Source organism: Xenopus tropicalis, chromosome 7, assembly GCF_000004195.4.
Source record: "Xenopus tropicalis strain Nigerian chromosome 7, UCB_Xtro_10.0, whole genome shotgun sequence".
NCBI lineage: Eukaryota > Metazoa > Chordata > Amphibia > Anura > Pipidae > Xenopus > Xenopus tropicalis.
This window is the reverse complement of record NC_030683.2, coordinates 88,275,076-88,301,347: the sequence shown is the minus strand read 5'-3', so window position 1 is coordinate 88,301,347 and position 26,272 is coordinate 88,275,076. Positions and strand designations below refer to the sequence as shown.

At 38.8% G+C, this 26,272-nt stretch overlaps 1 protein-coding gene across 7 annotated transcripts in view; it reads left to right on the top strand.

Moving 5' to 3' along the window:
- Positions 1 to 26,272, top strand: part of agrn (agrin) — a 241,681-nt gene that overhangs the window by 174,085 nt on the left and 41,324 nt on the right. For all 7 annotated transcript variants that reach the window (XM_012967110.3, XM_018096015.2, XM_018096012.2 and 4 more), the window contains 9 exons: positions 3,147 to 3,341; positions 6,215 to 6,415; positions 14,987 to 15,138; positions 15,414 to 15,519; positions 18,030 to 18,140; positions 19,854 to 20,018; positions 21,515 to 21,658; positions 22,574 to 22,698; positions 25,715 to 25,820. In XM_012967110.3, the coding sequence (XP_012822564.1) occupies positions 3,147 to 3,341; positions 6,215 to 6,415; positions 14,987 to 15,138; positions 15,414 to 15,519; positions 18,030 to 18,140; positions 19,854 to 20,018; positions 21,515 to 21,658; positions 22,574 to 22,698; positions 25,715 to 25,820 (1,305 nt within the window). The remainder of the gene's footprint in view (positions 1 to 3,146; positions 3,342 to 6,214; positions 6,416 to 14,986; positions 15,139 to 15,413; positions 15,520 to 18,029; positions 18,141 to 19,853; positions 20,019 to 21,514; positions 21,659 to 22,573; positions 22,699 to 25,714; positions 25,821 to 26,272) is intronic.

Below are 26,272 nucleotides of genomic sequence, written 5' to 3'. Positions count from 1 at the left end.
TTTGGGGCTCAGTCCACTTTCTCAAGCAGAAGTATCATTCCTTGCCCTTTTATTGCTGTGTGTCTGCCAAGCTGTCTGTTTATCTTGTACGCCTACAGTGCGTACATGCCATCATGTACTTGTTGTGAGTGGCAGAGAATTTCCCTTTCTAGGAAGCAATTTATTCACATTTATATTGCCTGTCTCTGCTCATTACCTAACAATCATTTCCAATCTATGTGATCTGGCTTCTCTTCTTTTTACACAAAAGCACTGACTTGTATAAACCCTGAAAATATAATGAGTAATGTATCCTGTGCGGAATTAGGATTGACTGAGTACCTTATATGTATGGAGAGCTCATGTATCCTGTGCAGAATTAGGATTGACTAAGTACCTTATATGTATGAAAAGCTCTTTGTCTACATGACTGAATTACAACCATACAGTAGAGTTGTAGCTTCTAATACGTGTTCTATCTAGACTGAATATTGTATGGATTATGTATCCAGGAGTCCTCTACAATTGTCTGCTTTATTCTTTGTTCAGACCCAGCAGACATCCCTTGAGCCCACTCACTTTCATAACATCACTGCACAACACTAGCACCAAAGGTCTAAGCCAGTGCTGTCCAACTGGCGGCCCGCGGGCCGCATGCGGCCCGCGACCCCCCTCTGTGTGGCCCCCCACCTGTCTGGCTGCTTTGATGGCTTACCTTTGAGTAAGCATTAAATGGTATCAGTACTGAGATTAACTGGCCCCCTGCATGGTTCTCACCTCAGATTCAGGCTGTAATCCCTCTGTATTGTTTAAAAATGTAATCCCCTGTGTTGTTCACACCTTTTAATACCTGCATTGTTCACCCCCTGCAGTGTTCACACCTCAGGGTCAGACTGTAATCACTCCCATTGTTTACTTCTTCACACCTCAGGTACTGTAGGCAGAGTATGGCACATACAGCCAGCATAGGGCAGGTAGAGTATGGCACATACAGCCAGCATAGGTCAGGGAGGGTATGGCACACACAGGAAGGGTAGGGCAGGCAGAGTATGGCACACACAGGCAGCATAGGTCAGGGAGGGTATGGCACACACAGGAAGGGTAGGGCAGGCAGAGTATGGCACACAGAGGCAGCATAGGGAAGGCAGAGTATGGCACACACAGGCAGGGTAGGGCAGGCAGAGTATTGCACACACAGGCAGGGTAGGGCAGGCAGAGTATGGCACACAGAGGCAGCATAGGGAAGGCAGAGTATGGCACACACAGGCAGGGTAGGACAGGCAGAGTGCTGCCTGTGTGTGCCATACTCTGCTTGCCCTATGCTGCTTGTGGGAGGTGAACCTGGCAGGGGTTTGTTGTGGGAGTTTGTTAGCAGTTGGAAATAGCCATTAAATGGTCCCTAAGGTGTGTAATTATGTACCGGGGGTTGCTCTGCTATCCACAGGGGAGGAGGAGGCATATGGAATTTAAGGGTATATCTTAATATGACATAATTCTTTCACATATGAATGATGGTTGATATCCCCACAGTAAGGACCAAGCATTTGGGATTTTGCTGTGCTACCACCATTGTGATAAAATAGGTGTGGTTTGAAGTGGGTGTGGTTTCAAAAAGGGGAGTGGTCAAAACTGGCTTCCATTAGCGGCCCTCCACCATGTATGCTAGAGAAATTCCGGCCCTCGGCACCGTAGAAGTTGGACAGCACTGGTCTAAGCAATTAGAGCTTGTCTTGGTGGTTGGGGGCTGACATATTTTTTTTCTCCCGGTTGCCTCACCAGTTCAATTAGCCAGCAGCATGGGAACCTGCACAAAAGCACAAGCATTTATTTTTGTCACTTTTAAATGTTGGTGGGTACATCACCACTGATGCCATCTTACACTGCCAGCAGCTGTCTGCATACTGAGATATGTAGTACAGAAACATCTAAGACTATTAAATTCCTGCTTTTCTGCTACAAGTAATGTATTCAAGTTGTGTGCCATTTATTTTCCCTGAATTAGTTAGTGCGATTATTATTTTTATTATACAGTGTCAATATATTATGCAGAATACCATATATGAATGAAAAGCTCACTTTCTATACATATTCTCATTTCCATGTATGAATATTGCTTGTCTGAGGTGAGTCATGATTCACAGAGAACTATATTAATAGAAATATGTACATTATTTATAAACGCTAAGGGGCATATGTATGGATGTTCGAAAACACAATCCCTCCTATACCTGCAATTCTGCATGAGATACTTTCAAACTCAATTCCCTTGTATAGGATTCTTTACAGAGCATCGCCTTTTCACCTTTTGACATGTTGGACAGGTGCAGCATTTCCACTAAAAATATCTTCTTGAGTTGCTATAGAATATTGCTATCTGCTTATGGCTATTAGGGATGCTGGCCTCTGGTGGTGTATATAGAATGTATCAGCCATGGCTTGCCACTAGGCATCAAGTGTAAAATGCAAATTTGAATAGTTTCTAGAAGCTATGGCTATTTAAGGAAAAAATAAACAAAAGATTATACCATCATTTGAAAATAGTGAATATTTTCCCTTTAACTATAAGGCTTTATTGCATATGCATTGCTGGTCACTGCTTGATACCACCAGGGCTAAATGATGTTGGCTTTACTTGATTTTCCTTTTTATGTATTTACCTCAAGTGTATTTGTTCATGCTGCTGGGAGAATGAATGAATGTTTTTATAAAGCAAGCAATAGTATAATCCTGTACGTGCATGTGTATGGCTAAATTCCGTATAAAGTCATTGCTTCTAAACCCAAATGTATTCTGTGCTAGATGCCTTCTGACTTCAAATGCTCTGAGCTGCAGAACGCAAGAGTGGGCTGCCTTATTAATTATCTTTCTCCATTTCTTGGGGGAATTGCTTAAATAAACCAGCTACTTTTAAAACTGTGGATTCTGCTTTCTCCCAAATGCCCCTTCTTACCCTCTGACCTTGTCTTATATGCCAAGGGCAAGACTTAGATTTAATGGCGTGTGATGTATTATATTAGGGTGGCAGGTCAGTTAATTAAAACTGGGTGCAGGTGCACTATCGCTGGCTAAAAGCAAAGGCAGGTGGAAATTGCATCATGAAGGTATAGTGAGGAATTGTCAAGCTCTCCTTATCTTCTTTCATTAAACCATATTAACTTTTCTTACAGACCGCTGTGGGAAATGCCAGTTTGGAGCCATCTGTGAAGCAGAGACTGGCCGCTGTGTATGTCCAACAGAATGTGTGCCTTCCGCTCAGCCTGTTTGTGGCACTGATGGAAATACATACGAAAGCGAGTGTGAGCTCCATGTACGAGCATGCACTCAGCAGATTAATCTACAAGTTGCAGCCCAAGGAGACTGCAGTAAGTTCTAAATTGTTCTTTAGATTATAATAATGTATTTGCAAAATTATGTATACACTGAGCATATTTACATACAAACACAGCCAATTACCAATACAAGAGGTACTAAGGAAAATTCTCGCTCAATGTATTATTTGGCACCAGTATAACTATACTGGGGTGGTCAGAAGGCCTGACTTTTCAGAGCCGTCTCTGGCACTAGAGATCCATATTACCATATACTATGAAACAAATACTGCACAAATGCTGCAAATGTACTATACCATTTTATAAAACTTACCATGAGACCTTATCTTCAGTTTTAGTTTTGGAAACTAAATCTGCAGAAGAGTATAAATAATCCAGTTTCAGTTCAAAAATGTTATGATATTTTGTGATCTAGCAATCAAGAATATTGGGAAATATCATGAAAAATAAGAGACAATGGTGGAAGACACACTTTAGCACAAGGTGTGTAGGCTTCAACCCATTCACAAAAGGGTGGGATATCTGCTAGCTGTTTATTATTAGCTTGTTAAAGCTCTTTGAGCAGAGGTTTGCAATACACAAATCAGAGGTTCACATTGTTTTTTTCTGCAGATTTTATAACATTTAACCTCTCTTCTGATCAAAACCCTGCATATGCCTGTGGCTTTCTCTCGGACTAAGTACAGAAATGTAGCCTTTTGCTGCAGATGGACAGTTAATTGCTCTTGTTCCCTTGTGGTTCTTCGGCATTTATATTAATTTAATCCTACACAGTCACATAAATTCCCCTTCCCTTAGCAAAGTGTTTCTCACATTTATGATGCTTGCGACTTTTTTCAGAATGCCAGAACCCCTGTGGGCTACAGTATTTGAATAGTCTAGGCAATTTACCAGTTTTTGTCTTGCCATGGAATCTGATTCTGCATTTGTTCCAGTGGTCAAAAAACTATTGATAGCTTTAGCACTGGCAACACATGATCTAATCTGCTGGAGTTCAATACTGGAATATGACTGATATGCTGGCTAGCTGTTTCCATAACAAAACCCAAGAATTTATAGCTGAACAGTTAGAAAATTAACATTGATTGCCCTACATATAAATGACATGAATTCTCTATAAGGATCTAGCTGTTATCTATGAGTTACACTGTGCACATTTCTATGTGAATAAAACTGATAGAAGGTAGTTTTCACACACTACTTTAAGGTTCACTGGCAAAACTACATGTGTATAAAATCACTGCCAAGTTTAGGCCATTCTAGGCAAGGCAAATGGTTCTCTCTGCAGGCAAAGATAAAGAATCATTGTCTGTGGTTTTTTTCAAAGAACATACTTGAAGAGAATTCTAAAAGGTTTTCATTGCAACCCCTAGTGAATTTGTGTTTTAGCAGCGCTGGATGACCTGCATAGGGTCAGTTTTATACTGAGTGTGTTTGGATAGCAAGAGACCCAACAATTGCTTGCAACCTCCTAACAAGAAGCAATATTTCTGTTATACAGCGAGTGACAGAACACCCAGAATGTTTTTTATGCATTACAAGAAGCAAAATGACAAGTCTTTATAACAGCTTAGAACCCTTTGGATTTCATTGCTATGCGCACTACAAGTGGCGAATCAAGAAAGCGGGGTAATTTAGATGTGACAACAGTCAAGCAGTTCTTTGATGTGCAATATACGATTAATGCTATTTTTAGCAGGGAAAGCATTTTCATTGGTAGTATTTTCAAAACTGAGATTATGGTGATTTTTGCTACTTCTGTGTGTTTCCTCTTATGCAGCTGAATGATTTAAACATTGATATGTAAATAATATGTACTCTATTTTGCTCACATTATTAAAACCATGGTAAGAATGAAGATGAGCATTTTCCAGATTATGTGAAAGTAACTGTGATGAAAGTAAGAGGGGAGCTCTTTATAAACGTTTTTGGAGCTGTGACCTTGTTTCATTGGCCTGGATTGCCATCAGCTTTGCAAAGCACATTGGAACTTTAGATAAAGGATCCTGCCTTTCAAAGTCATTACTAGACTGCTGTTATTCAAACATAACTTTAACGATCATCAACTAAAGGTGGCCACACACGTGCCGATTTGCGGTGGATGGTCGCACGAAAGATCGTTCAATCTGCCACTAACCGTTCAGGGCTGAAACGGCAGATAAGGAGGTAGAAACAATAGGATTTCTACCTCCTTCTGCCGATTCAGCCCTGAAGGCAGATTTTGCTTAGGCGCCTTCTATGGTGCCCAATCAAAATCTTTTAACCTGGCCAATGGGCGAGTCGACCGATATCAGCAGACTCCTGCGATATCGGTTGACTCGCCGACTTGCCATACATGCACCGGATATCGTTCGAAACGAGGTTTCGTACGGTATTATCGGTGCGTGTATGGCCAGCTTTACTTTCCTGCATGTCTCTAAAACTGCCAAGATATCATTCAGATATATGATGATAATTCATTGGCCAGATTACCTTATACCATTATGTTTACTGAACAGTTATAGAAATGAGTAAAAATCTGCTCCAGTCTTGTTATTTGTTTAAAGAATATAAAATTATAATATTGGGATTAGTTTCTAGAGGTATATAATGTATAGTTTAAATTCTAAGTGTTGATAGCTAACTCTAGTACACTGTTCTGATGTGCTTTGCCAAAGGCATGAATTGCATATGCATATACAAGATAATCCTCTGCAAATGCCTATCCATATGTTGTGATAAAACAATTCATGCCCACATGTACATCTTTTTTGTGTGACTTGATAGATGAGGAGCGCTGTTCTGTAGCTGAGCCACTTCTGCTTCCAGAAGGGAAAGGTGGCATTTTAATTTCATTGTCATTGTAGCCTCATTTTAAATCTGCTATTTGCTTTTTTCCTGACTTGTTTTTATCCTATCCTGCCTAGAAACCTGTGGCAATACTCTTTGTACTTTTGGTGCCAAATGTGTGAACAACCAGTGTGTGTGCCTAACATGCGAGCGGCAACCCTACCTACCAGTGTGCGGCAGCAATGGCGTCACTTATGATAACCAATGTGAACTGAAAGCTGCATCCTGTAAGCAGATGAAGCTGATTGAAGTATCTCGGGCAGGATCTTGTGAAGACGGTAAACTGACAGTCTACTTATTTATTATTAGAAAAATATTTCTATAGCAAACCCAATGTACTAATTTAACTTATTAAAAAATGGAAGAGAAATGGAAAAGAACAAAATTCATCAATCTGCTAATCAAATTGCAAAAAGGTAGACTACACTCTAGCGTTGGGTCCTGGAGTGTGATGAATAATGAGAAGCAAGGCGTCCAGAGTTTTGGTGCTGCATTCTGCTGATCACTATCACTGAAAAAAAGTGATAGGGTGCTGGAGTACTAAAAAGTACTGAACATAAAATTCTAAAGCTTGGGTAGTTAATGGGATAAATGAGGCTGGCCTGTAATATAAACTGATGCTACAGGACTGATTATTAAATTCTGATACAAATTGCAATGGTTTCTGAGCTGCCATGTATTAATTATATGTATTAATTACTAATCAGCCTTATTTTGTGACATTTATGTTTTATACAGTATATACAGTGTAGTGTGAGTTGCTCCCTAACCTCAGTAAGTGACAGCAGCACAGAGCATGTGCAGTAAATCAGCACATAATAATATGGGGGGCTACTGGGGTTACATTTGGAGGCATAGATCTTCCCTGCTAAAGGGCTGTGGTTGCCTTTGGCTGGTACATAACCCCAAATCATGATATGTAGCATTTCTAGCCTTCTTCTTGATTTAACCTTTAACCACAAAGAAAACTAAAAGCAAACAGAATGATTTCCTATTGCATTCTGCAGTTTGTCAGTGGCTGATAGCCTTTGTCAAATGTTAGCAGCTTCATTAAATGCCTACTACACTGTTTTCAGGCACTTACAGTAATTATAAATATGTTAGATTTCTAGGGACAGCAACACGCAGACATTTTTTGTTGACTAGTTCATCGTTAAAAAGCCGCTATTTAATAACTATATGGTGTGCCACTCATACTCTAACCCTTGCCTTCCCATAAAATATGGTAGTTATTGATCCCTAGCTGAAGATCAAATAGCCTCACAAGACAAATGTCTTTCCCATAACTGAATATTGCAGTATCATGGATGTACAATCTCATTTAATTCTATGCTCCTGTCATTGTTATCCTGTGCAGTTGCTTTAAAAACACTGGGAATTTCTTGATTGATGGCATTGCTCGGTATTTGGTTAGAAGAGAATTATGTTATCTAGATTAGAGAGAAGTGCAGCAGTATATTCATTGTCACCAAACTGGGATTTTACTTTACAGGCAACTAAGAAGAAGAGAATCAAAACTAACAGAATTCTGTATATTGGGCTCAAATAGTCTTTTGCTAACATATATCTGATCCAGAGGAACGATACAAAAATAAATCTATAGCTGTCTCCAATTTGCCACATAAGTGGGGAAATGTCTTTCTGGAATCAAAACTGATCGCCAAAGCAGCATATACAAGTTATACTGAGAGATTTCCAGGTTCTGTCATAATTGTCTTCTTAGAGCATCATAGTAGAGCTAGGGGACCAGTTAGTCATTACTGATATACAAGTCGTTTTCATGAATGCTCTATAACAGATGGGCAACCGTAGCAGAATTAAATCAGAATACACTGAGTATTCCTTCAACAAATTTTCTTATGAAGAGATGCTAGGAGCAGAGGTTTTCTAATGTGTTGAGTGCTGTCAATTTAAAGCTTTTAGAAAAGGTGAATAAACACTTTCTGAACTTCCAGAAATAAATATAAATGTATTTTGTTTTTCTTACACAGACATACCTGTTGTCATCGATTGTAAGGAAACAATATTCCCAACATCCCTTTAGGCTCACAGTGTAATGCAACCCCCCCCTCACCTTCTGCCATTGTGAAGTAATAGATTCTGGGACTTGAGGTCCCTCTGCTTTTCAGTGCATCTAGAAAGCAGAGGGACTTCAAGTCCCAGCATCTAATGGGGGGGTTGGGGTTGGATAATTCAGGCTATGGAGGGGTGGGGAGCTTATCCACGCAGCACAGACAGACTGTCATCATATAGGTTCCTTTCAACCTGTGGAATCAGGTTTGTCTGTGTGAAAAAGAAAATACCTTTATTTTTGGCAGTTCAGATAGTGTTTATGCACCTTTTCTACATAAACTGAATGGATTGATTTTGAAAAGGGGGTATGTTTTTTCTTAAACTTAATATCTTTTTCTTTTATATGCATGGATGTAGATTTTTGTGTGTGCTTGCCACCAGTACCCCTACAGAACATTACATCATAGTTTATCCTGCACATCTCCAGTAGATTGTAGTACATTGCATAGAATAATGTGATTGTACATCTATCCCACAACTTCTAGAATTCTTATGTATAACTACACTGCACCCAAATAAGTCACACAATGCACCTGAGCTGTACTGCTTTAGTTTTTCTTGAAATTGAAGCTATTGGCCACACAGCCTGAGGTGCTCTAGCTGCAACAGACTATTACTGATGACCGATAACCCCTAGAAGTCACAGGAACTACTTCCTTTATAGTTACACCTCCTAAATAGGAAAGGGGGTGATTTAATTTCACTTACCATTCAGCAATATAAAAATGCAAAGATATATTTGCATGATACTGGGTTATATCCTGTATATGTGCATACGAAAGTACATATTTCAAAATAGACTGAGAGCCAGTTATTTGTATGAGCTTTTTCCTTTATAGATTAACTTTGCAGCTAGTAACTGGCATGCTACAGAACAAACTTGGTGCTCTTTGTGCCAAGCACAATAAAGCCTTCCAGACGTGTACCCGAAGATTAGAGGCATGCACACTATTAGCACTGCGCCTGTAAGGCAAGTGCTCTTGTGTTCTTTTTTATGATGATTTTCTTTTTACTTCCCTGGAGTCTTTTTAACTTTCACAGTTGTTAGAACCAAAATTTGTTAGTGTCTGTTGTTAAAAGGATTAAGGGAATCTAAATTAGTCAGATGCCTGAAATGCTAATGTTGTGCTGTGCACTTCACACTAAGCCACAACAGGAGAATCCTGTTCCTCAGTGGGAGTTTCTTTGCTCTTGCTGGAGGTGATTTGAGGCAGACAGCTGTACCAGCTAGGTATTTAGGTTAAGTTTACTCATTTATTTTTGCTTTACAAAGTTGGGCATTACTGATGATAAAGTGTACAGTCACACTTTTAAATGCAGGACACTGATAAAACAGAGTAGCATTGCCCTAGAACTATGCTTTTATGAGACATTAAATTCTAGGCACCTTATTTTGTAAGTATAGATGGAAAGTGCAGTATTAAAGAGGATTCTAGAATCTTTTAGTGTGGGTATTAAGTACAGAGCTAAACTGCTGTTATACGGTATCCTAAACTTTTGATATGAAGCATAACAAACTAGGATGATAATCACAACAAGCTTTCAGAACATTTCTGTTCCAGCTTTTTACAAAGAAGCTATGTTGGCTCTGACCTAAGGTGTAAATTGCAGTAGTAGCTTCTTAACTCCGCATATATTTGTGTTTTTTTAATTTGTATTCATTTAATTTGTAATAGTTCCCAGTGTAAGTATTTAGCCATAAATCCATGACCTAAATTCAGTCCTGTCTCCAGACTTTTAAAGGGGCATTCTTTCGATATTATAGTATGTTACCATTTAGAGTAAATAAGAATTAGGCGGAAAAAACATTCAGGACAGGATCATTATCACCTTCATGACATCGGGTTATTCGACATGTAAGATCATCATCATACTTCTTGCTTTATAAGTCACTAGCGGTTGTGACCATACATACATTTCCCTTTCCATTTAATTCTTCACAGGCTACCATTCATTTATGCAAGATGTGTATATACTTTCTTGTGTATTCAAAGGACAATTAATGGTTGATTAACAGACTCTATAAATGTGGTTATAATCCCACTTAAAGATATTCTTACTATTCCATTTTGCTTGTTCTGATTCCCTCAGCCCCTGTCATTCTTGGTATGTAGCACAATACCACAATTTTAAAGAAGACAAAGCTTAATATTAATAACAGTGTATGAGTCAGCCATCAGCGTATTACATTTAATTACCTTATTATAGTGCTTCCATAATGTATTTTACAAAGGTGTGCAGAGATAAAGGATGATATATATTGCTTAAATAAAAGAACTCCAGCTTTAAAATGCTTTCACAGGTCTTTAAGCCACCAAAACATTCTTTATAAATTCTTTATAAACACAATATGCCTACTAGGAGCAATGCACCTGCTACTGGAAGCTGTTAATCATAGTATTGTCTACAGAAAACCAAGAATATACCTTGTCACTCCCTCTTTTCTGTTTGGAAATTGCACATTAGCCCAGCAAAATTGCTCCGTCATGCTCAGCTCTGGCTCAGATACAAGCCTTTTTCTATTCACTGAGGACATGGCTCTCCGTAATTGTGTTGGCACTGTCTTTAAAAGTCTAGTTGTGCTCTTCTCTCTCCTGTGCAAGAGGCCATTTATAATGCACTTGTTTGGCAGAGTAAGGTGTCCGCAGACTGGAGAAGGCTTAGACAGCTGGTGCAGACTCTGCACCTGTTACCCAGCACCTGTGTATGGATCAGTTGCAAGGACATTGACTTGTAAATAAAGAGGCTTTCTCTCTCATTGCCACCCCCAAGACCCCTCATTGCCAGAAGTATCCACCAACAGATACCAAACAACAAGGATATAAGGATATAAGGATATATGTTTGAAAAAATCTGCAGGATACAAAAGAATTAATGCAGGGACTGCCTGGAGTGTCTGAAAAGTGTTAAATGTTATTAGTTGTTCATTATACAAATCTTTTGTTGAAAGCAGTATTGGAAAGACATGGTAAGGATACAAGCATAGTCATTTTGAACCCCAGCTTGCGTAACTATGTCCCTCTAGGCTCCCTATTATGTAGCATTTGATTATTGTGACAATCAGCACTAAGTGGAGGCGCCTATGGCACATATAGGTTTAAATTACAAGAAATAATACCCAGCGTTACTCACAGGTGTACATTTTCAGTTTTTTATTATGAATAAATTATAAGGGCCTCACAGTACCCTGAAACCATTTCTCAGTTATGCAGATTTATGGCCATTAAAACATTCTCCAGTTGAATCTCTTGCCTGCGGCTTGGTTCTGCACAAGCAGTGGGAGTGCTGGAAAAGCACAGATAGTAATTCTTAGTTCCTTATATAGGTGACAAAATATTTGCAGATTGATATGTACAATTTACCTTAGTCAAAGTGCAAAATAGAATGTTTTAATTCTTCACCAAATTTCAGGCCATAGAGGACATATTTTTCTTGCACTTCTTACTTTCTGTTATCCTGACTGCTAAGGAGTGTGCAGCAAAAATGCCTTTCCCCTTGTCAAGCAAAATGATATATTTAAAATGTATCATAATATGAATAACAGCGCAGGAAATATCCCAGGTGCTATTATCTCAGCAGATGGTAGAGTATTTAACTGCATGAAAATCTTTCTCGAGTCTCTGTGGGCTGGATTTATTCTTCTGAGAGTAATGGCCCATGGAAAGGGAATCTGGATGTGTCAGAAGTGGGGGAACTGGTAATGCCCTGCAAAAACAGGAGGATCATTTTATTCACTCCTTGTGGGGTGTCACTGACTGCCTGTCAATGTTACTTTGTTTTGCAGCTCCTAAGTGCCAGTATAGAAACAATGAATATGGATAGTGAAAGGGAGTGAGTCAAAACCGAACTGATTTAAATTTTCTTTTTTAAATATATGGTTTAAGAAATTAAATTGGGAGGAATAGATGTATTGTAGCAACTTGATACAGGTGTTACTGCTAATTTAGCCTTCTCTAATAATAAAGCCACAGTTGAGCTTGTAATATTTGAGCGAAGAAGATTATGTGTTAGTACAGTTATATAGATATTTGGTTGTCTAAAGAGATAAACACACCATAGCTGCCTCAAGAGTTTAGTTTAGAGTTTTAGGGATATAAATTAAGACCAATCAGTCTAGAATCACTTAAGGATTTTGCCCTTTTTGATCTAAACTTGAACATTCTGAATAGTGCTCCCATTTAAAAGGCAGAACAGAAGGGACTTTATAGTTTCTGTTTATTCAGACTGTAGTTGGAAATTGGTTTGGGAACCCCTTTGTGGTTTCTTTTTAGTGATTTAAATCATGATCAGATCTGATCAATGAGCCAACTACCAGCTATACTATGGATGAAGAGTACTGGATATTTACCATTTGTTCTTATTCTTACAGCTGCCACTACAGATTATGAACGATAAGGCTTCATATCTATGTTGTTCTGTGTGTCTGTTGAAAGTGCAGGGGATGAGCATTTCTGTCCTGTTGCACTGCACTGTGTTTCTCTAGGGAGCTGCACAGTGCCAGATAATAAGGGTATATTTGACTAGTCTCCTAGCAACGCTCGGGGGGGTTATTCCGGCATTTGGGTGATCATTTATGAGCAGAGCCTTTAATATCCCGTCTCGTATTCAGCACAAGTGTAATTACCATGAGTTCATTAACACAGCATGGTTCAGATCAGGCTTGGGGAAATATGTGGGAATGAAGTGAGGAGAGAAGATGTGGAGGGAAGGTGTCAAATCTACATTGACTTGAAAGAGAGACTTCCTCTGCTTCTGTGGCTTTTATCACATGATAACTGGTGATCTTTTTACAGAAATAGACTAGGAAGGATTAATATATTAATGCTTTCATTTCACGCTTTAGATCCTGAAATAGTCACACAGGCCCAGTCTTGGGTATCTTAACTATTGCATAAAATACGCTCCTAAAATTTTATTTCATTACAATTAACTCATTGATCGCATTTAAAAAGAATGTTTTGTTTGATGATAAAACATGGAAGATATATATGTTGGAGAGAGAATTCCCTACCAAGTGCTGTAGATTTGTGTTGTTCTCTACCCTATGTCTTTTGAGCTAAAGAGCTTTTGCTATCTAGCATATTTCCCCCCCTTGTTTTTTTATAGCATGATCACATTTCCCCAGTGCTTTACAGAGATTATATTGAATTCCCATCAGTGCCTGTCTCAGTGGAGCTTACAATCTACTACAATCACATACTAAAGAACAGCGGGAGCTCACAGGTTTAATTAAAAGCTTTTTCACTTTAAAAAATTGCCACAGATCTCTGCAGAGTCATCTGTTCCCCTTCCCCTATAAATACAGCTCTGTCTATGGGGAGGGCCCCTTACTTTTTGGACATTTTTTCATTTACAAATATATAGTTTTTCTGACTCCTTCAACAGCGTAGCAGAAGAAAGTTAAAAAGTCTGGAGAGGAACTGGCTTTTGCTACTTTGTTTTAAGAGTCAGAGCATTAAGTAATAGAAATATGCAGCTGAGGAGTATGGGCACCCAGACAATGGCTTAACATAAACCACATAAGAGTGAGGTGCAATTCAGCAACAATTACCAAAGCTTACTCTAGAACAGTGACTGTTGACGCTCACCGAAGGACCTACTCTTTCTAAATAGCCTTACAGAAACACAGGTATTGTGATCCATAGTGTCAGAATGAATCATCCACTTATTGATGCAGCTGTGATGCTGTGACAGATCATAAATAGCACACTAGCAAGGGGGTTGCAGTGCCTAAGCACAAGGATAGAAAACTCTGACCTACTTGGGGTAATTTATCAACATGGGCAAATTTGCCCATGGACAGTAACCTATGGCAACCAATCAAATTGTTACCCTCATTGTTCTACATGCAGCTGGCTGAAAAAAAGCCAATCACTGATTGGTTGCTATGGGTTACTGCCCAGGTACAAATTTGCACAGTGTTTATAATTGAGGCCCCATGGGTTCTTAGGCAAGAGTATGGGAACCTTTGAAGCAGAAGGTACTGTACCTGTGCATCTGTAGTAAAGTTTAAGGGTTAATGAAATAAAGAATAATGGATAAAGGTGACTTTTAGCAAAGCTTCTGAAAGAAACTTGATAAGGTGCCAAATTAATAAATTACTTTATTGTCTAAAGAAGTCTTCATTTTGGGTTCAGGCCTTCTTTGTGGTGGAGCCCCACTTAGGTCATAAAAATATTATAGATGAATGAAAACACTAGCTATCCAGGGATTCCGAAGACAGTACCTGTAAATGCATTTAACCCCAACTTGTATCCAACCTTAAGGCTGAACTGCCCTGTCCACTTGTTTGTGCCCCCTAGGGGTAATAGCCAAGCAGTTGGGAAATTTAAGTACCTTTGGAGTATGTGTTCCTGCTGCTGTTGGAGTAAATTGAACTTTGCATATATTATTTAACATACATTGCTGCTGTGACAGTTGAATATACTGTTGAAGCAAGTAAGGTCAGCCTGTAACATAGTCATGTTTTATTATGTCAACACAAATGATAGATCGTGCTGAAGTCGAGACTTCCCATGTTTCAGACATATCCTATTACAAGACAGTTCCTGGTAATGAAGTCCTTAAAGGCACACATCAGCAAAATAAATTGATTATTTTTTGTGTGTATTAAAAAAATAATTCTCAGAAGCTTAAGTACAGTACCAATGGAAAAATAGTTTATTCATCTACTGGGGAGGCTTGAGTCACTTATTTTAGATTTAGAAACTTGTTTGTATGTTGCCACCTTTATTTCTGAATGTGTCATCTGAACCTTGTTGAATTATCTCTGGCAGAATGCGGCTCTGGCACTGACGGTTCTGGTTCTGGTGAGGACAGCGAGTGTGAGCAGGATCGATGCAGGCGCTATGGTGGCTCATGGGATGAAGATGCAGAAGATGATCGCTGCGTCTGTGACTTTACCTGTCATGCTGTGCTTCGAATTTTGGTAAGGTCTTTGTATTAAACCCATGTAGTGCATTCTGTAGCTAAAACTGTGTCATTGCATATTTGTGGCCCTTAATTCCCAGCATTATCCAACACTGGGGCATTGCGGTGCAAAAGAGCTGTAAGGTTTTTGGAAATTCTTCTAATGCTTTATGCTTGTTATCATACTGAAATGTGGGTGCTATTAAAGCTAACAGAATAAACTGTATTGTAGTGATCATGTGTCTATACTATCTGATCATAAATTTCAGCCACAATGTATTTCCTTCATTATAGGTCTGTGGATCGGATGGCATTACCTACTCTAATGAGTGTGAGCTAAAGAAAACTCGGTGTGAGAAACGTCAGGATCTGTATGTGGCTGGACAGGGTGCCTGTCGAGGTGAGAGACATGGTTATTATATATTTTACTGCCTCCTGTAATCCCTTCTCTCCTGGGAGCTGTTATTCCCCATGATTTGCTATGATCTGTGGTAATGTTTTTGGCCATTTATAAGCCTTGTAGATTCCTGAGCAGAATCGCATGGCAAAAAATTCACTGCAGGATTTGGATTATTGTCACACAGCTGACAAATGGTAGGACGCAGATGAGAGGTTTATGTCTGTAGGAAAAGTCTTAAATAAAAAGATGTATCCCTTGATTCCTATCTGCCAGACTGGCAATGCTGTCTAGCAGCCAATAACAGAAGCAAGACCCTTTTAGTCTTTCTGCCATTGTCTATGTGAAATAAGAGTATACCTTCCAGATATAAAATAATATGGATGCTGCATGCACGTGTTTAGTCATCTATTATAGAGACATGAGCAATTCAAGTATATTGTGACAGTAAATCAGTTTTGTACACTCATTTCACACATGTAGATTATAATGCCAGAATCAAAAACCAGTGGGTGCTAGAGCATAAATATTAAAAGCCTCTTTCTCCAATAGGATGCAAATAAATTATTGTCAGATATGCATTGTTATTGGCTTGTTGTGTTGCAACCAAACACCTGCTAGTGAAAATGCAATCTGGGCCCCTTAAAGGCCCGCTATTGAATATTTATTAATACCTAGCCGTATAGACATGATATTATCTAGATTCAGATTCAGCCACAGTAGCACGCACAGATCTGTAGGTCTGCTAGACTGATTGGCATTAGCAATAATGGATTCTTCCAGAACACCTACAGGCTGGCATACTGACACACAAAAAACCCCAGTTACAATTATTGAACTGCCTAATAGCCAAGGCATAAAAGTGCCATTATAGCATGCAAATTTGCTCCAGGTTGCACGCTATAATCAAATAACTATTCTATTATAAGAATGTACAATATTTCTGTTATTCTCCCTAATTATTACCTAAGTGGGACCTGCCTGCTGATATTATGGGCTATCGGAAGTGCAATGGGTGCAAATCAAAAATGGGAAAGCAAATCAAAAGCATTTTTATTTCCACTGATTGAAATAGTATAGTTTTGGATCAAGTGGGGTTAAACTGGCATCATGAAACGTCATAATATAGACTGAATGAGTTTGATCATGACTATTAATGACATGGGTTTAGGTGTAAGCATTCCACTACTATTGTATTTATATGAGCAGTTGATGCTGTATAGTCCTGCGGAGTAAATGTGTGTATTGCTCAGTAGGATAGTCTGCAGCTGCCTCTTTCTCTATCTAGTGTTCATATCCCCTGTCATCTCTACAGCAGGGCTGCTTGCCTTTCATTATCTGACCCCCCCAAACAACTCATCACATAACAAAATATCAAATGCCAAGAACTCGATTTCTAGTACAAGGAGCTATTTTACTCAACTGTGTTTGAGCAGCAAATTTGCTTATCGTGGATGTTTGCAAGTGGTTTTTTATCCAATATGGTTTGTGTGATAACAAGAATAGTGCAAGATTTTTTTTTTTTTTTATAGAGGTCACGAATACCTTTAAGAGGGATGCTGCCTATAATTGCAGTGCTTTGACTTCTATATTGGTACAGCAAGCATTTGAACTAAAAAATAGAGAATAAAATAAAATATTTACATTTTTAACCTTTTTTTTTCAGACTACTAGTCTCTTTGGATGCACAAATATATCTCTCTTTTGCTTACAATACAGCAACTGATCTGGTCGCCCAGCAACTGATCTGGGAACTGGCACTTATATTGTAGTGTCACCCACTGTGACCTACAGCACTTATATTTGCCTATTTGTGTCTGTAAGTTACCCTCCCATATAGATTGTAAGCTCTACGGGGCAGGGACCTCCTTCCTCTTGTGTCCTCGACTCTTAAGGGCTCTGGCACACGGGGGAGATTAGTCGCCCGCGAACAGGGAGTTTTGTCGCGGGCGACTAATCTCCCCCGTGTGCCAGAGCCCTAACTTATTGCAGCTGTATTTATCTGTATTTAATGTTATACTTTGTATTTATCTATTATCTTAACACCCTGTTTGTATTAATGTACTCTACTGTACAGCGCTGCGTACATAAGTAGCGCTTTATAAATAAAGATATACATACATACAATACATAATCACCACCCATACATACTCGGGTTCCTTTATAAACACTGGGCAAATTTGCACCTGGGCAGTAACCCATGGCAGCCAATCATATGTTTGTTTTCATTGTTTAATCTGAGGCTGCCTGAAAAAAAGCCAGTCATTGATTGGTTGCTATAGGTTACTGCCCCTGTGCAAATGTGCCCAGGGTTTATATATGGGTTTTTAATGTGAAAAATTTGCTTCATGGTTTCTTGTTTTGTGCCACTCTTTCCAATGTGGAAGCACTGTATATTCTCTCACCAAGATTTACTGCTGTGGGGGAAATGAGGTTTGACTGTGTATTATGGAATGTAGCTACTGTGGCCCTTTCATCCTCAGTGTCTTCATGCTGTTGCTTTTCTCTAACAGCTGCCACCACCAGCTCTCCTCCTTTGGTGCCACACTGCAGTCACACTGTGTATGGCTGTTGTCCTGACAATATCACAGCTGCCCTTGGCGTTGGCCTTGCCGGATGCCCAAGTAAGATTCTTCTTATTTTGTTTCACTGTTAATTCAAAATGATGCCAAGAACCCAGAAATCATTACATTCAATATTTTTTTAAATCAAGATTCTGACAAAATAACAATTGCTAAAGGTTTTGTTCCTTGTGACATTATAAGCACCAGTACATTTATCTGGATAAGATACAACTGCATGAAACTGCAGAATTTCTTAAGATAAAAAAATAGCAAGCTGCATCAGCCACTCACATAATTAACTGAGGAAAGTTAATGTTAAATGATTTAGGCCACAGAACATATTTTGAAAGGCAATACATATGTAGTAATGCTTGTTTTAGAATGTCAGATAAACAAATGGTACTCATATTTAATCACCCCATTTTTCTGCCTAGCAATCCTTTGTGGGCCACCACATAAATGTTTTTTTTTGTGCTGCTTATGATTAAATGTGAGCTAGATTTTGTCAATAGGCTGCCAAGCTCAGGCTAATCACAAAGGTGCTTTTACCGATACAATTGCTCTCAAACAAATGCATGTCAATAGAAGAAGAAGAAATCTTCATTTTGCTCACTAATCTCTCCCACGGTCGCTGTCTTTTAAATGTCAGCCAAAGTACCTGGCACCTGTTAGAGGAGCCATAGACAGCTGCTTTCCCCACATGTGTACAATGAGCAGCATGGCATGAGTAATTCACCTCATTTTTATTTATTAATCTTCTGTTTTGAGTGGGATCAGATCGGCTCTCTATGACTCTATTCATTGAGAATTGCTCCAGCCCTTGGGCACGTGCTTTCTGACGCAAGCAAAAGTTTCATTCGATTTACACACTTGTACAAATGCAAATAGTTATACAGTTCATTTAAGCTGAAAAATAAGAACCCCAGTGCAGATGCAAAAACAAAGATCATACTTACAATACCAAGTGCTTCTGCCTACTGTTACAGCACCAATTCTGCTTATGCCACACCATGTTCCTGGGCAGTGCTATTACTGGTAGCTTGGTTCTGTGATTTTCTCCTCATAATGTTGTTGGAAAAGCAGGGTCACATTAATAAACCTATTAACAACCAGTAGCAATGTGTTGTGGGCTACTTGCAACCAAATACTTTAAGCACAGTGTTATTCCAGGATGCGAACATTTTAAGCTGTCAAAATGCTTAAATATTTCCACAATAGGCATATGTTCTGCCATATTTATAATGTGTTTTGCACACAGTTTCTTGAGGGAAATGTCAGCTCTTTACTAAAAGAAGAACCATAATAATGTCAATAATGTGGGCTAAGTTAATCACTTTATTATTGCTGTACATATATTTATTACACTTATTTCACACACACGTTCCATAAGAAGGTGCAGTATCTCCACACTTAATATGAATATACACTTTTACGATTATGCTGCCAAAATTGCATGTCAATTCATTACACGTCAGAAGTACAGTATGGAAAGGAACTTTGTGGGCAGATCATACCACAAGAGGTCATGAGGTACAGTATGTGGTAATGCCTCTTCAATGCAGGCTAATAGCACCGTCTATGAATATCCATTGCAGCTCATTCATGATAAGCTTAAGTTTCTAAAAAGATTTTAGCCATATGGAGCCTCTTAAAAAAATGTACCAGTACAGAGCATTCCTTACTGTGCCTTCCTGTCTTTGGCTGCCAGCTGGATGTGCCATTTGGCAGTCAAGTGGGTAATTAAACTGACAAATACATATTTGTGTCTTGCAGGCAGCTGTCAGTGCCACCAGTATGGCTCCTATGGAGGAACCTGTGATCCCACCACTGGTCAGTGTTCTTGTAAACCAGGCGTGGGGGGACTGAAATGCGATAGATGTGAGCCCGGGTTTTGGAACTTCCGGGGCATTGTTACGGATAAGAAAAGCGGCTGCACCCGTGAGTATTTCTCTGAGTTTCTAAGCACCAGTTTTGCAGTGTGCATTGGACATTATAACATTATTCGAACTATACAAACAAAATCTCTTAACAGATACACATTTTTTTAGCCCCTAATGTAGTGTGATCACTTTCTCCCACTGATTGCCCTGCCTTACCCTTATTTATCTATCAGTCAATACATATATAAATAGCTAATATAAACCATGCCATAGTAATACAAATTTAAACTTGTTCTGATTTGTTGACTGTTTTAAGAGTTTAATTTCGCCTAAAACAGGAAACCAATAAAGTTGTCATTTAAACACAAAAATATTCTTCTGCCAGTTATCAACAAGGCACATCATCAACATCATTCTTTAATGATGCTTTTTGCATAAATAATCATCACTGGCACTGAAATATACTTTGAAACCACTCTTATCAATTGCTTCCCATAGTTCCTTTTTATATAAAAGCAATTTAGAAGTTTAAAATCTCTTTGCTTCTTGGCTCTGATTAGAGGTTTTGCCAAGCCAGTGCATCTTTTTACTCTTTAATGATGATGTAAATCTAATACCTGATATATAATTAATTATTAGCAATAAAATATATCTTGTTTCAGCTCTGCTGTAACAAGATTTTAGGAACTGTTTTTTGGAAGTGCAGTTCTGCGTCTCAGTGTCCCATTGGATTGAGTGCCTTAGGCAAAGAACAGTTCAAGCTCAGAGAAGTGATTATTTTCATACATATGTACAAGCATATAGTAAGTTCACTTTTGTGAGCATTTTACATTAAAGGAATTTGAGGAGTGACTTTACAACTGTAATCTTTTCTGCTACCAAAAAGCAGATGCAAAGTCTTAGGTCATAGCTAGGCATAGGCATTGGAACTTTTGCATTGAGATTAAAGTGTAGGAACTGTTGTGTTGCTGCTCTGCCCAGACTTCAGAGTAACACAATCCATTTTTGGCTACTGGGCTGTCACCAGGCCATTTTAAATACACAACCCCCTTTCCCCTGTCTGTGGCATCTCATAGCAGCCCCTTTGGCATTTGTCAGATTACACAAATTGCCAGTCCAGCCCTGGTTGCCATATGTGCAAATGTGTGAGGAAGGAATGGAAACATGAATACTGTAAGCTACGCACTATATATTGTACTTTACTCTCTTATAATGGAAAGGTAAATAGAAATAAGAGGACATATAAAAAGAGTATATTTTCTTCTTTAATGTACTGCAATATATGCATCATGTATTCCTACTAAATAGAATGTCACTAATGTCACTTCTACAGTACTACAGAAAAACACATTTCTCCCTGTTTGTTTTTTTATACTTGATACAGAGTTATGTAAGGAAAAATAAACCATTTGATACTATTTGAATTCTGCTGATGTGAAATAATGTGCAGAACATAAGTCATTCCAAAAGGCATGAGGCCATATTGAAGCTTGTCACCTTGTCACCTTGCTATTGTGTTTTAATGGTTATTCTGTACCTCTGTGTCCTTACTAGCATGTAACTGTGACCCAGTTGGTGCCGTTCGAGATGACTGTGAGCAAATGACAGGACTTTGTTCTTGCAAAACGGGAATCTCAGGTTTGAAGTGCAGCCAGTGCCCTGATGGACGCAAGCCTGGCCTTACAGGCTGTGAGAAAGGTAAATAAGTGCCAGGGGAGCTGAAATATGTGCACTTTGCCTGACACAACACTTCGGTTAATGAAAGCAATTTATGTGACATAAAACTATGTGCCAAACACTAAAATGAACTACAGCTGCCATCATTCTCACCAGGAGAGCCAATGGCTGCCAGTCACTGTATGTAGCATCTATGCCCCAAGCAAACTGACCATAGGAACCACATTAAGAAACATTGTCACTGCTATAATTATCCAGTGCTGCCAAGATCAATAGCCATTTACCTTCCTTGTTCTCAGTAGTCAATTATATGAAAGCAGAAATTCTCTCTTGAATGGCATGATATTGTTTTTAAACTCAGCTGTTTGGTAGTTTAGCAGTCCTGCAAGCTGAAGCTGAAAATAAAACGTTAATCTAGGAATCCTAAATTCAGGATGCCAAATTCAGTGTTCTCTACTATTGGAAACTAATCTCTTATAACTCTTGATTGGCTAAGTTCATTACAACTGGAGATCTGTAGTAGTGAATATTCTGTGAAGCTAAGCTAAAATATTGCCAACTTCAAGACTATGTTTAAAATAAATTACTGCATACATGTGCCAAGATCCAGTAGGTTGTTGTGCTTTACTCTTTGCCAAAAATGTTGTGCACTTGCGGGGACTTAGAAGCTGCAGACTCTGTGTAAAGAACAACTTGCCACATGCTGTTGATCTGTGGTTATACCTTAGACATTCTGCATTTACTGCATGTAAAAGTTATAGTCCATATATAATTGCCCAGTTTGGTACTGAATTTGGCATTAAAGCAGAAACACTGCAAAGTTAGTCAGCCAGTTAATGTCAGAAGTGGCATGTAGTGTGCAGCCTGTCTTCTGCTGCTGTGGGAGACATAATATAATTTGTATTAGTTTATGTATTATGTTCAACTGTTTTCCAGATCCTTCAGCTCCTAAATCTTGTGATGCCATCAAGTGCCAATTTGGTGCAACTTGTGTGGTAATTGGAGGATTTGCTCATTGCGAGTGCCCATCTCCCCTGTGTGCTGAGGCGAATCTGACAAAGGTAGGATTTCCAGCACCCACCAATGCCTCGTGATATTTTTTTTATTGGGGATATACTGCTTTAAACACTTGACTGCTGTTTGCAGAATTTCAGCTCCGCACATATCTCATGTCCTACTTCTACATCCTACCTAAGTGTGTATGGTTATCTTTATACAATAGCTTCCTATCATATAGAAATATAGTGTATCTTTGGAAGTAGACAGAGGGTTGGAATGCCATGCACTGGTGATCTACACATCTACACAGCAAAAATTTTGTTGCAAAAGAAGGAAGAATTGATGGTGTCAGTTACAGAGAAATGCTGCATGACTGCTAAAAATAAAACTTTTTATACATTTTACATTTATACATTTTGTTGTAAATTAGATAAAAACACCCTACAGTGCTGTCCAACTTCTGCGGTGCCGAGGGCTGGAATTTCTCTAGCATACATGGTGGAGGGCCGCTAATGGAAGCCAGTTTTGACCACTCCCCCTTTTAAACCACACCCACTTCAAACGACACCCATTTTATCACAATGGTGGTAGTGCAGCAAAAACCCAAATGTTTTTTCCTCACTGCAGGGATGTCAACTGTTATTCATATATACCGTAAAAGGATTATATTATGTCATATTAAGACATGCCTCCTCCTCACCTGTGGATAGCACAGCAACCCCCCAGCACATAATTACACACCTTAGGGACCATTTTATGCTGCCTGTGTGTGCCATACTCTGCCTGCCCTACCCTGCCTGTGTGTGTAATACTCTACCTGCCCTATGCTGCCTGTGTGTGCCATACTCTTCCTGTCCTTTGTTGCCTGTGTGTTCCATACTCTGCCTACCAGGCAGTACATACAATTTCTGAGGTGTGAACAGGTGAACAATGTGGGTGATTACAGCCTGAGCTGTGAACACTGCAGGGGATGAACAACACAGGGGATTACATTTTTAAACAATACAAGGGAATTACAGCCTGAATCTGCAGGGGGCCAGTTAATCTCAGTACTAATACCATTTAAAGTTTACACAAAGGTAAGCCATCATAGCAGCCAGACAGATGGGGGGGCCACACAGAGGGGGGGGGGGTCAGTTGGACAGCACTGCCTTACAGCTTCTAAATTGATTGACATGTTGATGTAGTTTTATTTTTCATTAATGTGCATTGTAGTAGAGCAGTAAAACAGATTTTGCAGCAATGCTTTAATGCGAAGTCATAAACTGAGCATATCAAGTAACGTATTGCACATGAAAAAGCTTGCACAGCAATGTTTTTTTCTCACTGACAGGCTATTTTTGTGATGTAACCATGGTAACACCAATTAAAATTGTGTTGGTCCATATTTAACTGCAGGTAGTACGCATGCGAGTGCATAGGATGTGCTATGTTTAGGGGCTATTTGCAGTGACATAAATATGTTAAATCACCTTACAGTAACAGAGCCATATCTGTTACTGCAAATACAGTTAATTCATTTATATTTATATATTGTTACATTATATACTGTTAAAATAGGTGTGCAACTGACAACCTGTGAAACAAAAAATATTCTTTATTACCATGACTGCCTTGCAGTGTAGTAGTATTTATTTGCTCACTTTTTTTTTTTTTTTTTTTTACAAATGATTTGTTTATAAACCACTTGTACCAAGTTATTAATAAATGGTACTATAGGCAATTTTTCAATCTGACTGCTCCTAAGTTACAAAATGGTGTAAAAGATAGCAATGTCATAGGTGCAAATTTTGTTGCAGTCTTAGTATCTCACAGCAGCCAATCAAAAAGTATGATTTACTGGTCTGCTGGTTGCAAGCAAGTATTTAATTTGTTCCTATTGGTTACTAGACCTGCAGTAAATGTTGCACAAATTACGACAGTAACCCTTTGAAGGGGACCTGCTGCCCAGACATATAAAGCTGTATAATAAGTCCTTTTCTAATTAAACATGAAGCCCAAATTCCTTTTTGTATTAACACATCCATACCCATTATTATAAGTCATTTAAATATCTCAGCTGTCAATCAAATATTGCTCAATTACTTTTACTTTCCATTCAGCACTCACTTTCCCTCTCCCTCCTCCCCATCTAATTGTGCAGCCAGTGAATGACCATGTGCATCAAGTCCCCTATTATGGTGCATATACAAGATTTTGTGGTGATACAAAGCTTGCCTTAATTACAGTGCGCACAAGGAAACAAGATTTACATTATTTATATAAGTCAAGTTTATTTTGCTTGAGAAACACCATAGAAATAAATTTGAAATAATTTCTTAGGATGACTGGCCCCCTTTAAATCAGCAGCACTAGGCAATGCCATTCATTTTTATGAAGCAGTAGATGTGGCTATTAAACTCATGCTCAAACTGATACTGGGACCTGTGTGGAATAGTTATAGATGAATATGCAGACAGTAGCCCCAGCTTACAGTGTAGAGATATATGGTATAGGTACAGACACAACAGAGATTTAAGTAATGCTGACTCCTGCATATAAAGTACAGAAAAAAAATGTTAAACCTTTGTTTTCCTATTAACTACCTCTAGGATTCTCCAAAATTGAGTGCACAGTACTGAGTATCATTTGTTACCACTGGGCAAATATGCACCTGGTCAGTAACCATTGGCAGCCAATCAAATATTTGCTTTTTTTTGTTCTTTCTGCTGATGGCTGAAAAACGGATTAGTTATTGGTTGCCATGGGTTATTGCCCAGGAGCAGATTTGCCTAAGGCTAATAAGTGAGCCCAAGTGACAACATTGTCATTTGATTTGATTTTTGTTTTCAAATGCATTCTTGTTTTCAAGCACCTTTTATTAGATTACTACTTTAAAGCTGTACTTGAAAAAAACCTGATACATCCAAAGACAGAAGATAATTGCCCAAAGCCAATTAAGTCATCCCTTTGGGCAACTATTACATGTGTGTGTCATAATAAGAGTGATTACTCTAGACATTTCTCAGAGACCAATTTATATTGGGGATTTGGCTAGTAAAGTGTAATAACTCCATTACTCCCCTTTACATCACATAGGTCTGTGGTTCCGATGATGTGACTTACGGAGACTGGTGCCAACTGAAAACCATTGCTTGCCGTCAGGGCCGCACTATCACAGTGAAGCACACTGGTCCGTGCCAAGGTCAGTATTTTGAAAAAAATGTATTAGTCAGTACTTATCTAACTCACAGCCTTTAAAATCTGAAATTCCTGATGTGTGTCTGATTCCTGGTGCCTTGTAGATATTGTCAAGTGTCATATATATTACAGCATTGCTCAGTCACCTTGCTACATCTGTAGTGTGTTTGTCTGTATTATTATTTCCGAGCTATCTTAGTATCAAACAACAGCTTTAACAACTTAACACAGTGTTCTGTAGAAATACTCAGTTATTCCAGAGAAGGTTAGTGTCACATAGGATGAAGATATGGCATTACAGCAATGACCTCTCAGCAGGGCAATTTATGACTTGCTAATTGAAGCAAGTATTATGTATGTGTTATAGCTATGTGCCTTGTGTGCCGGTTTTGCAGTGACCAGTCATTATAAAACCATTCCACTTTTATCTGATATACTAACTGAACTAATTCTCAT